The sequence below is a fragment of the Palaemon carinicauda genome, chromosome 5, assembly GCF_036898095.1.
Source record: "Palaemon carinicauda isolate YSFRI2023 chromosome 5, ASM3689809v2, whole genome shotgun sequence".
Classification (NCBI taxonomy): domain Eukaryota; kingdom Metazoa; phylum Arthropoda; class Malacostraca; order Decapoda; family Palaemonidae; genus Palaemon; species Palaemon carinicauda.
This window is the reverse complement of record NC_090729.1, coordinates 135,686,278-135,698,398: the sequence shown is the minus strand read 5'-3', so window position 1 is coordinate 135,698,398 and position 12,121 is coordinate 135,686,278. Positions and strand designations below refer to the sequence as shown.

General features: G+C 53.9%; 1 protein-coding gene across 1 annotated transcript; it reads left to right on the top strand.

Annotated features, from left to right (window-relative positions):
• Positions 1-6,343: 6,343 nt before the first annotated feature.
• LOC137641156 (nucleolar and coiled-body phosphoprotein 1-like) lies at positions 6,344-7,943 on the top strand. Its single transcript, XM_068373598.1, has 2 exons — positions 6,344-6,828; positions 6,959-7,943. Exons 1-2 carry the CDS (start codon positions 6,344-6,346, stop codon positions 7,941-7,943), a joined length of 1,470 nt encoding a protein of 489 aa, XP_068229699.1.
• The last annotated feature ends 4,178 nt before the right edge of the window (positions 7,944-12,121 follow it).

Sequence of the window (12,121 nt, the reverse complement as noted above, 5' to 3'; positions counted from 1 at the left end):
GCTCGTCAGCGATCATCAGCTCGCCAGCAATCGTCAGCTCGTCAGCGATCATCAGCTCGCCAGCGATCTCCGGATCGCCCACGTGTGTTACAGCTGGCACGCCAACGTTCTCCAACACTTCTGAAGGAACATGGTTCGCCAGCTACTAGCTCAACTGCGGATGCTGATCGCCATCGCGCGACCCTCAACTGCAGATGCTGATCGCCATCGCGCGACCCTCAACTGCGGATGCTGATCGCCATCGCGCGACCCTCAACTGCGGATGCTGATCGCCATCGCGCGACCCTCAACTGCAGATACTGATCGCCATCGCGCGACCCTCAACTGCGGATGCTGATCGCCATCGCGCGACCCTCAACTGCGGATGCTGATCGCCATCGCGCGACCCTCAACTGCGGATGCTGATCGCCATCGCACAACCCTGAACGATTGCCCGCTTACGCATGCTGCTCCTCATCGCACAACCCTGAACGATCGCCCTCTTGCGGATGCTGATCACCATCGCACCCTTTCACGCGATCATTCACCTGCGCATGCTGCTCGCCATCGCACAACCCTGAACGATTGCCCGCTTACGCATGCTGCTCCTCATCGCACAACCCTGAACGATCGCCCTCCTGCAGATGCTGATCACCATCGCACCCTTTCACGCGATCATTCACCTGCGCATGCTGCTCGCCATCGCACAACCCTGCACGATTGCCCGCTTACGCATGCTGCTCCTCATCGCACAACCCTGAACGCTCGCCCTCTTGCGGATGCTGATCACCATCGCACCCTATCACGCGATCATTCACCTACACATGCTGCTCGCCATCGCTTACCGCCAGCGATCTTCTTCACCTACGCGGCAGCACGATCCCTCGCCGTCACGCCCATTCGCCTGCGCGCCCGCGCGATCGCTCGCCTGCGCGCCCGCGCGATCGCTCGCCTGCGCGCCCGCGCGATCGCTCGCCTGCGCGCCCGCGCGATCGCTCGCCTGCGCGCCCGCGCGATCGCTCGCCTGCGCGCCCGCGCGACCGCTCGCCTGCGCGCCCGCGCGACCACTCGCCTGTGCGCCCGCGCGACCATTCGCCTTTGCGCGACCGTTCGCCCTCGCGCGACCATAGTTCGCGGCGAATTCCACAGCCGGTGGTAGCAGCAGGGACGCGTGCTCCTAGGCGGCACTTGGGATCACCTCCATCCAAGCACAGGTTGGTAGTGCAGGACGAAGACAGGTCAGTACAGCATTCTTCCCACCTTCTTTTCAGGCAGGAACCGTCGTGTCCTCTCCAAAGGATCGCCCGATCCCTTTCACCTTAGCGAGGATTTCGGACTCTGTGTCCTTGGAGCAGCAGACATGGTTTGATCCGCTGGCACGGGCGTTAATGAGGGTTATGAAACCAGCACTCACCGGCCAGGGTAACAAACCAGCGGCTGTCTCTCCTACGCTGAAGAGAAAGAGAGGAGTGGACTTCGTGGTGACTTCCCCCAGGGCGAAGTTGGTTCCCAAGAGGTCGGTCTCGAGGGTCCCCTCTCCTGCACGAGTACTCTCTCCTTCTCCCGCCCTGGAAGGATTTTTGGCGGGGGGGCTTTCCGTTGAAGATTTCTCCATCGGACAAGGGGTGACTGCTTACCTCTTCCTCTGGGAGCTTACCAGGTTCTATCCCTCCTCGGTTACGGCCCGAGGTTTGGTTCAAGGAAGCTACAGGAAGATCAAGGGTACTTTCCTCCTCTCGAGCTCAGGCACCTTGGCCTTTCGTCGTTAAGTATCTACTTGCGGACAAGCTCGATGTTGTACCATCTGGACGCACTGACTGAAGGCTTCCTTCGGGTGTCTCATCTGTGGAGGTCAACGACCTCAGACACCCTTCCATCCTTGAGAAGAGTTTTGTCTTTGCCCAAGGACAGAGACTTAAACATCTGCTGTGCGGAGTAAATCGACTTCCGGTTTCACTCCTCCAAGGCGCTTTCTTCCAGACTCTGCAGGGCTCCAGCTCCCTTTTCTTTCAACCACGTCGGCCTAAGTTATCGGCTACGACAACTGGGACAAGGTGTCCAATTGCAGTTTCCTCCTGTCAGGAACAGATGGCACGGGAGACTCCCCCGGGGGGGCATAGTCCTAAAAGGAGTTCACGAACTCTAGGATTGCAGGTTTTTTCGCTGGGAGGATGCTTAAGGTTACTCATCCGAATGACAGCTTCCCGATGCCCATTCCCGCACAATCTCTGTGAGTAGCCAAGGATATCGCGCCTGCCGTCTCTGTCAGCGAATTCAGTGTCTCTGAACCTCTATGCCATAGCATCAGCAGAGTTGCCCGGTTGGGCAGAATGATCCATACCTTAGGCGAAGGTCTTCCTTAGGATCATCGACGGCTTCACCCCCGGCCCCCTCAGTCGATCCTTTCTTGTAAGGAAGGATCTGAGAGGGGATGTCCATAGTCGACCTCTCAGCCCTGATCAAGTTTGTCGAACAAACTTTGGCCAGCGTAGACCAGCAGAATCGATCAGACTGGTAACGAGGCGACAGGACTCCTTTAACCCTGGATCGGAAGGACGGGTACTTTCAGTTTCCATTCCATCCATCTTCCAGGGTGCTCGTCGAATTCAGCCTAAACTGCAAGTATTCCTGCTTATGATGCAGTGTGGCTATCCCGCCGTGGCATAGCAGGTTTGTTTCCCCAGAGAACTCTCCCTGCCTTCCTCTTGGCCGCTCAGGTGCAGACTTCCGCCTCCTCTGCTGTTTGGAGGGCTGGTCAACTCCGGTAGGCTCGGGTTTCGACCTTCTTCAGCGCCGGGAAAAGCTTCCGAATGCTGACCATGAGTGTGGGCTCATGGTATTTTGCTTGGAGCCTTCTCTTCCTCTGCCTCAACATCTGGAGTATCTGGCCATGATATTGAGTCAACCGCCTTACCACGTTGGAAACCCCGCTTCTCGTCCGTCCAGCGAGGTTAAGCAACGTCGGTACTTGGATGGGTGACCACCTGGGGACGCCAGATTCTGTTACCACATCCTCCGAGCCTTCCTTTCGGTTGACTGTGGCAAGACTGAGGAGAGTCGCAGTACCTGTTCTCAGTCAAGCAGAGTTTTCAGCCCTACCTTGGAACGTTTCCTAGTTCTTCTTTCCTCATTGACCCGTTTATAGTCCGAACGGTCACCTCAGGATAAGTTCCATGTGGGGCGATCCAAGTTCCGGTGGCTTCAGGCAATGTTTAACCGGACTCCCTGGCCCTATGGGACCAGCGGAACTATTAAACCTGCAATGGGTGTTGACCTATGGAGCCTCTTGATGGTAGAGGATATTCTCGTCCTTTCCCCACATTCTTGATGCGGTTCTCGGACTCGTCAAAGGAAAGGGGGGGGGGCATGTTCCGGTCCAGGCCTATGGTCAAGACCTGAAGGATACCTCTCCATCATTCAGGCAGGCTTAAGGGCCTTAGTCTGGCCCCTCTTCAGATCCTACCGCTCCTGCCAAGTCGCCCCGTTGCGTGTCGACTTCATGCTAACCAGCAGGGGACGCATTTTCACACCTTCACATCTTGCAGTAGAGATACCGGGATGATTGAGATTCTCTCAATTCCACCATCGGCTCTCTCATTCCAGGCAGGGGAATGTTTCTCTCAGACTATCCGAGCAGAGCCTCATAGAGAGAGTGTACCTAAGGGTCTTTGACCTTGGGTAACCAGCAAGTGCTGGTCTGGGGGACCTGATCGCGACAGCTTGGAACCTCAAGCTTCCGCTAGTTTTCCCCCCAGTCTCAGACCCCGAGACTCTGGCAAGATGCATTCCGGTGATGGTGGGACAACTTCGACGCCTGCGTCTTCCCTCCTTTTTGTCTGCGGACAATGGGTCTCAACAAAACCAGGTTGTCTGTCAACCTTTCAATGGGAGAGCTCCACTGGGACTATGCGCAGAACGGTTTCTGGACCCTCTGCTTCCCCTGACGGAACTCCCGGGAGAGCTTCTCCCACGGCGCAGACTACTCAAGCAACCACACTGCGACATCTCTCCCGAACCGGGACGTCGCTTCGGCTTCATGCCTGGAGACACTACGCTTCCTCCTCTAGAAGAGACAACCCGCTACAGTCGCGGTACGGAGGTCGCGTCATCTGCGATAGTCATCCACAGGGATCTCCCAGGCAAAGTGAAGAGTCTAAGGTGGTTGGTGCCGTGGGAGATATACCTCTTCCCGTGAGGCCTCTTCTCCAGCAATAACGGTCTTATTGCCTTTCGGCGGGAGGAAACTCCTTTCCGCTCTTGGCAATGAAGCCTGTCGCTCAGCCTTTCCCTGACCTTCAGGCTTAAAGGAATAACTTTTTCCTGCCCGCTGGATCTATCCTCGCTCATGCGAAGCTACGATCGTCCCTGCCCTAGTCGGAGGAAGACCTCCAACTTGGAGCATGGCTCGGACTTTTAGTCCTTTAAGAGATCTTCTCAAGACCCTTTTATGACAGGCCTCGGATTGTATTCCGCCTTGGGTCTTCTGCTCACTCTGGCCACGGCCAATGTGTAAGCAATCTTCTTGGTCTCTTACTACTCCCCCCCCTTTCTAAGGAAGAGGGGAAGGCAACATTCAGGCTCGCTCCTGAGTTGTTGGCTAGACTCAGAATCTGAGGGTCCCGACCCTTCGGTCCGATTCATTCAAGATTTTGAGTCTCCATTCTGTGTCTGATGTCCCAAGACCTTCTCTTTCTTGCCAGTACAGGAATCGAGAGGTTAGCGCTGGGAACAGCTGCAGTTTGGCCTCAGTTGCAGCCGATTTGGGAACACAAGGAGGACATGGGGGGAGAGTCACCAGTATACCTCTTCAGCCCGGACTCAAGGACATTCATCTCGACCTGTCTTCAGACCCTCCCCCGTCACGTCGCCCTACAGCACGATGTTGGATACATCGCAACGTCCCTCGCCTTCGAGTAATACTACTCTGTGACGCAGGTGCTACAAGCTGGAGTCTGGAAGCGTCTGATGACCTTCGCAGCCCGCTTCCTGCAGGGCGTGACCCACAGGAGTCTCGATACGTTTTCTATCGCTCTGTGGTGGCTACACAACAGCTGGTCTAACCTCAGGCTCCTTTTTGGACAGGTAGCAGAAGGTTGAGGGCATTGTTATCAGGTTTTAGTCTGCATGAACGAAAGAAGTATGTCTGGCCCTTACTTCTTTCTTCATCATCCCCTCTACGGGGAAGCAGCATCCTGGTCTCTGCATAGCTGACCTCGAACCTCTGCAGGTAAACCATGCTTCCTTGTGTTCCGAGTATTGAGTCAATACTGTCGCGTCCCCCATACCCTGACGAGGTGGTATTGGGAACGTCCTAACCCAGAGTTCCTTCTGGAACTCCAGGTCAACTGCCTAGGACGGGTCACACTTCTTCCTTCACACACAAGCTTACGTAGGCCACATGGTTCCTTGCGGTGCAAGGAACTTGTGAGGTGCAGGGACTCCTTTTCTCGAGTGCGACTCACTCGGATTCTGAGTCCCCGGGTAAAGCCAAAGCCAGTATGGCTGGGGACTTTCCACCCTTCCTAAGGGATAAGTCACCCTTTGTAAATAGCGTGGTTTGTATTTCGGTTACGGAACAAATGACAAATTCGAAGATAATTTGTATTTTTCCTAACCATACAAACCTTAGCTATTTACACATATTTGCCCGCCAGCCCTGTCCCCCAAGACAAGTCCTACCTCTAAGTGAAAGTGAGTATTCACCTGTGTGTGAGGGGGAGGAGGGGTAGCTAGCTACCACTCCCCTACCCCCCCGCTAACTAGCGCGGGGGTAATACACCCTCGTTAAATTCTAATGGCTCGCCATTTCAGCTACGCTAAAAGTAATAACCCTTTGTAAATAGCTAAGGTTTGTATGGTTAGGAAAAATACAAATTATCTTCGAATTTGTCATTTTTGTTCTACAGCTATATTGCATTTGATGCAAAACTTACAAAAAGACATGGTATATCTGGAACGCAAAAGTAAAATAACAGTTTGGTTAAAGAACAAATGTTTTCAAATATAATTTGTTCCAACACAGAGTACTTACCTAGAACTACTTCCTTAGGAGTTACTGGTAACTCTTCCCAATTGACCAGAATTTTGTGTAGTTTACCCTATTCCCATTTTCTATGGGTGACCTCAGGTGGAGTGATACGCGCCCTGAGGCGACCCGGGGTCAGAGAGAGTGCTAGTTCAGGTCGTGCTCCTTAGTAAGTTTCTGGTTGCGACGTGATTCACATCCCGCCGCGCTCTCTCTTACCCAGTGCGACCCTTTGTGTCCCCGACCCTTTGTGGTTACCACGTGGTTCCTGTGCCCGCATCCTTACCCCTTTCCTTTGTGTCCTTGTGTCTTGTGTCTTGTGGTGTTAGTGTTTTCATTATGGAGCATCCACGCCGTTGCCCTGGGCCTGTGGCCGGTAAGTCTTGTGGGGCTTTCCTTTTGAAGCCCGAGGTTGACCCACACTCGCGTTGTTCGTCATGTAGGGGCAAAGTGTGCTCCCCTACCGCCACGTGTTCGGAGTGCGAGCCTTGGGGCGAGATTCAGTGGGTCCTTTATGGGACTAAGAAGAAGTCGGCCAAGAAATCGCCCAAGAAAGCTACCGCGTCCTCTGTTTTGGTGTCCCCGGATGCCTCGTCGGAACGTGGTTCCCTTCCATCTTCCCCTACCCAGAGTAGGGGTCGAGGTAGGTCCGCTGCGGGGAAGCGGCCCATTGTCCTTCCCAAAGAGTCTGAATTACCTGTGGGGGAAGCTTCTGATGTATTACAGGCATGTGTGGGGCCTGAGGGAAGTGCGGGAGAGTGTGTGGGAGACGAGGTCCTGGTGCCCGCAGGGCCCGTCTCTACCGAAGACCCGATGTGGGGGAAGTCAGGTACTACCTCTTCTCCCTCATCTTGGGTGTGTGTTTCAGGTACTAAGGCCGCCGGGGGGATGCCGAGAAAGGCCATTCGTCAAATTCGGACCCCGTCATTTGGGATATCCCTGAACACCCTGCAGGTCACCCTTCAGACTAGAAGAGGAGTTTGACCATTGGATTGTCCGGAAGAACGTTCCTCGGTCCCCACCAGCGCCCTCGGCGACTCTTCCGCCCGTCTTCATGCAGCCTGCGGAAACAGAGGTTCGGCATGGAGTAACCCCCGCGGAGTTGGACGCCTCAGGTGGTTCGGCTGATTCCCTTTCCTCCTCGTCGTCTTCCTCGTCCGTAGATTCATCTTCAGAGGACGATTCCAGGTCCGCGAGGAGGAAGCGCGAGAGGTCCAGGAAGAAGAAGTCCCGCTCCCGTTCAAGACAGAAGAAGAAGTCCAGACCATCTAAGAAGAAGGCGAAGAGGAGTAAGTCTAAGGATTGGGTGAGTATCACGGTGCCCCGGAGCAAGCTGTTAAAGGTCACCACAGCCGCGGCCGCTTCCGGGTGGCTCCCTAGAACCTCGTCCTCACCGTCTCTCCCCTCCTGCTCCTCCTACGGACAAGAACCTCACCGAGGGAGGCCTTTCCAAGCTCCTCGTGACCCGCCGAAGTTGACGAAGGCCTCCGCTGCCCCTACTCTGAGGAGGGAGGCGCTCCGTCAAGTGGAAGGCGTTACGCCAGCCGCGGGCTCCTTGGCTGACTTCATTAAGCTCCAAGGGCGCCCTTCGGCCAGGGATATTCCCACAGATACGAGGATGCCCGCAGGGCAAGGTAATCCCATGACGTATACCTTCGCCTCTGTGGGTCCGCCCGTGACACAGGCAGGCCCATCCAACGTTGCTCTCCCTACCGTCACCGATGATACTCGTGCGGAGGGACGGGTGACGGAGGCCCTGGTGGAAGGAGGGGAGTGCTCGTCCGATGAAATCTCCTCCTACCGCAAAGTGTTGGCCCTCATACGACGGCACCATAGGCTGGATGAACCAATGCCCACCACTGAACAGACCTGGCTCTCTGGACTTAGCAGTTTGGTGGAGAACCCTATTCAGCAAAAGCCTTCTTTGCTCTACTCTTAGCTCCTGATGTAAGGCTGGGTATGGAGCATATTGATAAGTTCCTGGACGGCCTGGCGGACGCCCCTAGGAGTCAAAGTGCCTCGAAGCTGCTTCCGGGACTGAGGGCACAGAAGAGGTTTTACGTGCCGGAAGGTCGTCGGGGAGGACCCCGTGCGACGGAGACAGCCATCACCTCGTTGAACCAGGGTGCCGCTGAAGACAGAGCGTCCACAGCCCCTGTGTGTTTTTCCCCTTCGGAGGCCTCCATGATGGAGGACATGGCCCAGGACCTAGTCTACGTGTCCTCCTGGTTGGACTAGTGGGCCTGCACGTTATTTGGCTTTCAGGCCTCTCATGATTTGTCCCTGCCTGAAAACCAAACCTTACTGAGAGAGCTAATTAGCTCAGGGGGCAAGGCCCTAAAATTTCTATCCTATCAATCTCTCTCCCAGGCTACCAATTGGGTTCTGAGGAAGAGAGACACTATTCTTAGCAAACTAGTGAGGAAACTCCCGGAGTGAGAGGCAAGAAAATTGAGAAACTCCTCGATCTGGGACGAGGCTATCTTTCCCCTTAAGTTGGTGGACGAGACGATGGAACGGGTGAGGAAGATGAAGGACATGGGAGACCATAGACCTCCCCCTATGAGGCGCCCACCGCCCAGGAGGCCCTCCGTAGACGGCCCTCACACTTCCCGTTCCTCTCCAGCCCAGCCTAGAGGAGAGCCACCTGCGGCTCCCTGGCTGCAATCAACTCAGCTCCCCCGTGTTGGCCGCCTTGAGGGAAGGGGACTTCATGATATCCCTGGACCTCAAGGATGCCTACTTCCAAATCCCCGTCCATCCCTCCAGCAGGAAGTTTCTCAGGATAAAGTGGGATTCCCAAGTGCTACAATTCAAGAACCTTTGCTTCGGACTGCCGATGGCTGCTCAAGTGTTTACAAGTGTCTTCACGACAGTCTCCGTATGGGCTCACGAGCAGGGCATCCGTCTGATCCGGTACCCGGACGATTGGTTGCTTCTTTCACCCTCAAAGGAAGAATTGAAGGAACAAGGCGAGAAGTTACTTCGTCTCTGCGAGGAGTTGGGTATCACGGTCAACGTAGAGAAGTCCCAGCTGATCCCCTCCACCAGGATGACCTACTTGGGGATGGTCCTGGACACCCGACTAGTGAGAGCCTTCCCCTCGTTGGAGAGGTTGGAGAACCTAGAGCGAGTTCTGCAACCCTTTCTGTTGGACCTACCCAGGAGGGCCAAGGATTGGCAGAGGTTGCTGGGCCACCTAGTGTCCTTGGAAAAGTTAGTGCCACAAGGGAGACTCAAACTTCGAGCGGTGCAGTGGAACCTGAAGGAACATTGGACCCAGGGGAGAAATCCCCACAAACTGGTTCCGGTCTCCCCAGAAACGAAGGTAGTCTTGCAGTGGTGGCACGACAGGAGGAACACTGAGCAGGGGATGCCCTTCGCCCCCGACCCTCCGGAAGTCCTATTGTTTACAGATGCGTCGAAGGAAGGTTGGGGCGCTCACCTACTCGACCAATCGACAAAGGGAAAATGGTCGAGCGAAGAAGCAAAGCACCACATAAACGTGCTAGAGATGATGGCTGTGCTGAGGGCGAGTCAAGAATTCGTTCATCTCCTCCGGGGGAACACAGTAGCGTTGATGTGCGACAACGCCACAGTAGTAGCTTACATGAAGAAGAAAGGGGGTCTAAAGTCGAAAGAACTATGCTCGTTATCGACAGAACTTCTGGAATGGGTGGCAGAATAGGGGATTGAGTTCACAGCAAGGTTCATCCCGGGAAAGAGGAACGTCCTGGCGGACGGCCTCAGCAGAGTAGGCTAAGTAATAGGGTCAGAGTGGACTCTACACCCAAGCACAGCTCAGTCAGTCATACTGAAGTGGGGTTCCCCAGTAGTAGACCTATTCGCCACACGTCTGAACGCCCAACTCCCCGTGTTCTGTTCTCCAGTCCCAGATCCGTCAGCGGTGTTCGAGGACGCCTTCCAGCAGCCTGGGGACGGCCTCGATGTGTACGCCTTTCCCCCCTTCGGAATGATATGTCAAGTCCTCAACAGAGTAAGGACAACAGCCAACCTTCAGATGACTTTGGTCGCGCCTTGGTGGCCGGAGAGGGAGTGGTTCGCAGACCTATTGAACTGGCCCTTCTTCCTCCTTGGCCGCTCCCGGACAGGCCAGACCTTCGTCAACCCGACTTCCAAAGGTTTCACGAAAACCCTCGGTCCCTCCGCCTTCACGCGTGGAGGTTATCAAGCGGCTTCTGAAGAAAGATGGATTCTCATCGAGGACCGCGATGAGGATGTTGGGTTACTTAAGGCGGTTCTCTATCGCTGTCTACCAAGCGAAATGGGCAGTCTTCTCGAAATGGTACGCTTTCCGTAATATCAAGCCCTTGAGGGCCTCGATCCACAACGTGGCGGACTTCCTGGTGTATCTCAGGGACGATTTGGGCTCTTCCATTCCAGCAATAAAAGGAGTGAGGGCAGCGTTAGGTCAAGTCTTCCTCCTGAAGGGCATTGACTTGGGATCCTCCCGGCACATCTCGATGCTCATCAGGAGTTTTGAGCAGTCATGCCCCCTCAGGAGGTGAGGCTACTGCAGTGGGACCTAGCCATAGTACTCAAAGTCCTGTCAGAACCTCCCTTTGAGCCCCTCAAGGACATCCTGGATAAGGAACTCACCCTCAAAACGGTCTTCCTCTTAGCCCTGGCTTCGGCGAAGAGGGTTAGTGAGTAGCACGGATTAACGTACGAGGTTTCACACTCAAAAGGATGGCGGGAGGCCTCCTTTCGGTTCGTCCCTAACTTTGTGGCCAAAACGCAGAACCCAGCCTGTTGGGATCCTCGGTTTGAGGGCTTTTCGGTCCCAGCGATCCCTAAGTCGGACAACCCTAAAGACTTACTCTTATGCCCTGTCAGAGCAGTAAGAAAAAACCTTGAAAGGACTTCCAGGCTCCGACCGGAGATCAAGAGCTTATTCGTCTCAACCGGTCAGGTGAAGAAACCAGTCTCTTTTGGTTGCGACAGGTTATCAAGAGAGCTTACGAGGTTTTGGGAATCCCTCTTCCAGGTAGGCCAAGGCCTCATGATATTAGGGGTCTAGGCACCTCCCTGACGTTTGAGAAGAACATGGCCGTGGGCCAAATTCTGAAAGCGGGTACCTGGTCCAGACAGTCCACTTTCACGGAACATTACCTGAAGGACTGCTCTAGGAAATCCTTGGACGGGTTCAACCTAAACACGTTCATCCCTTGCCTTTCCCCCTTATCATCCTTTCCCTTACACTTAATCCCCAGCGTGGGCGTGAATCAAGAGGCCCTGGCGGCCAGGATATACGTCTTCAACAAGAAATATGTCTCAGAAGTAATGGTTCAGAGGTAAGCCACTTAGACACTAAGTTAGTTTTTTGGGTAGTTTCCCCTATTTTCATTCAGTTTCTAGTAGAGGTCATCGGAACCTAGTTCCCCTTCGAGGTTCCCCTTTTTCGCCCGATCGTGCTCCTAAACCGTCAGACCCTAGTCCCTGCAGGACACTCCCTCCTCCTAAAGTTTAAGTCTCCTAAGAAAGTAGTTCTAGGAAAGTACCTCTGTGTTGGAACAAATCACAAATTTTTTAAGTAATTTGTATTTTTCCTAACATACTTACCTAGAACTACTTTCGGGTTATGGCCCGCCCATCTTTCCCCGAGGGTCCTGCAGGGTTGAGGAGAACCCTTTTTGGCTACGAAACTTACTGAGGAGCACGACCTGAAGTAGCACGCTCTCTGACCCCGGGTCACCTCAGGGCGCGTATCACTCCGCCTGAGGTCACCCATAGAAAATGGGAATAGGGTAAACTACACAAAATTCTGGTCGGTTGGGAAGAGTTACCAGTAACTCCTAAGAAAGTAGTTCTAGGTAAGTAGGCTATGTTAGGAAAAATACAAATTACTTAAAAATTTGTGATTTTCAAAAGAAACAGGTTCAACTTTGGTTGTAATTAGAATGAAATTGGACTAACTTAATACAGGTTATAATGCAGTGACCAAACGTGTAGCTATAATATGTAATGCAGCAATTATTTTGCTAAAATATCACAACTGTACTGAACTATTTTGGCAGTAGGTAGCATTAAATTAATTACCACAAGTAAAGTTTATTTTCTTCAGTAAGTAGGACTTACAATAAATGGAAAAGCTTT

Coding starts and splice junctions, on each gene's coding strand:
- LOC137641156 (XM_068373598.1), top strand. CDS start 6,344: ATGGAGCATCCACGCCGTTGCCCTGGGCCTGTGGCCGGTAAGTCTTGT. Junction 6,829..6,958: donor GAAGACCCGATGTGGGGGAA/GTCAGGTACTAC, acceptor AACACCCTGCAG/GTCACCCTTCAGACTAGAAG.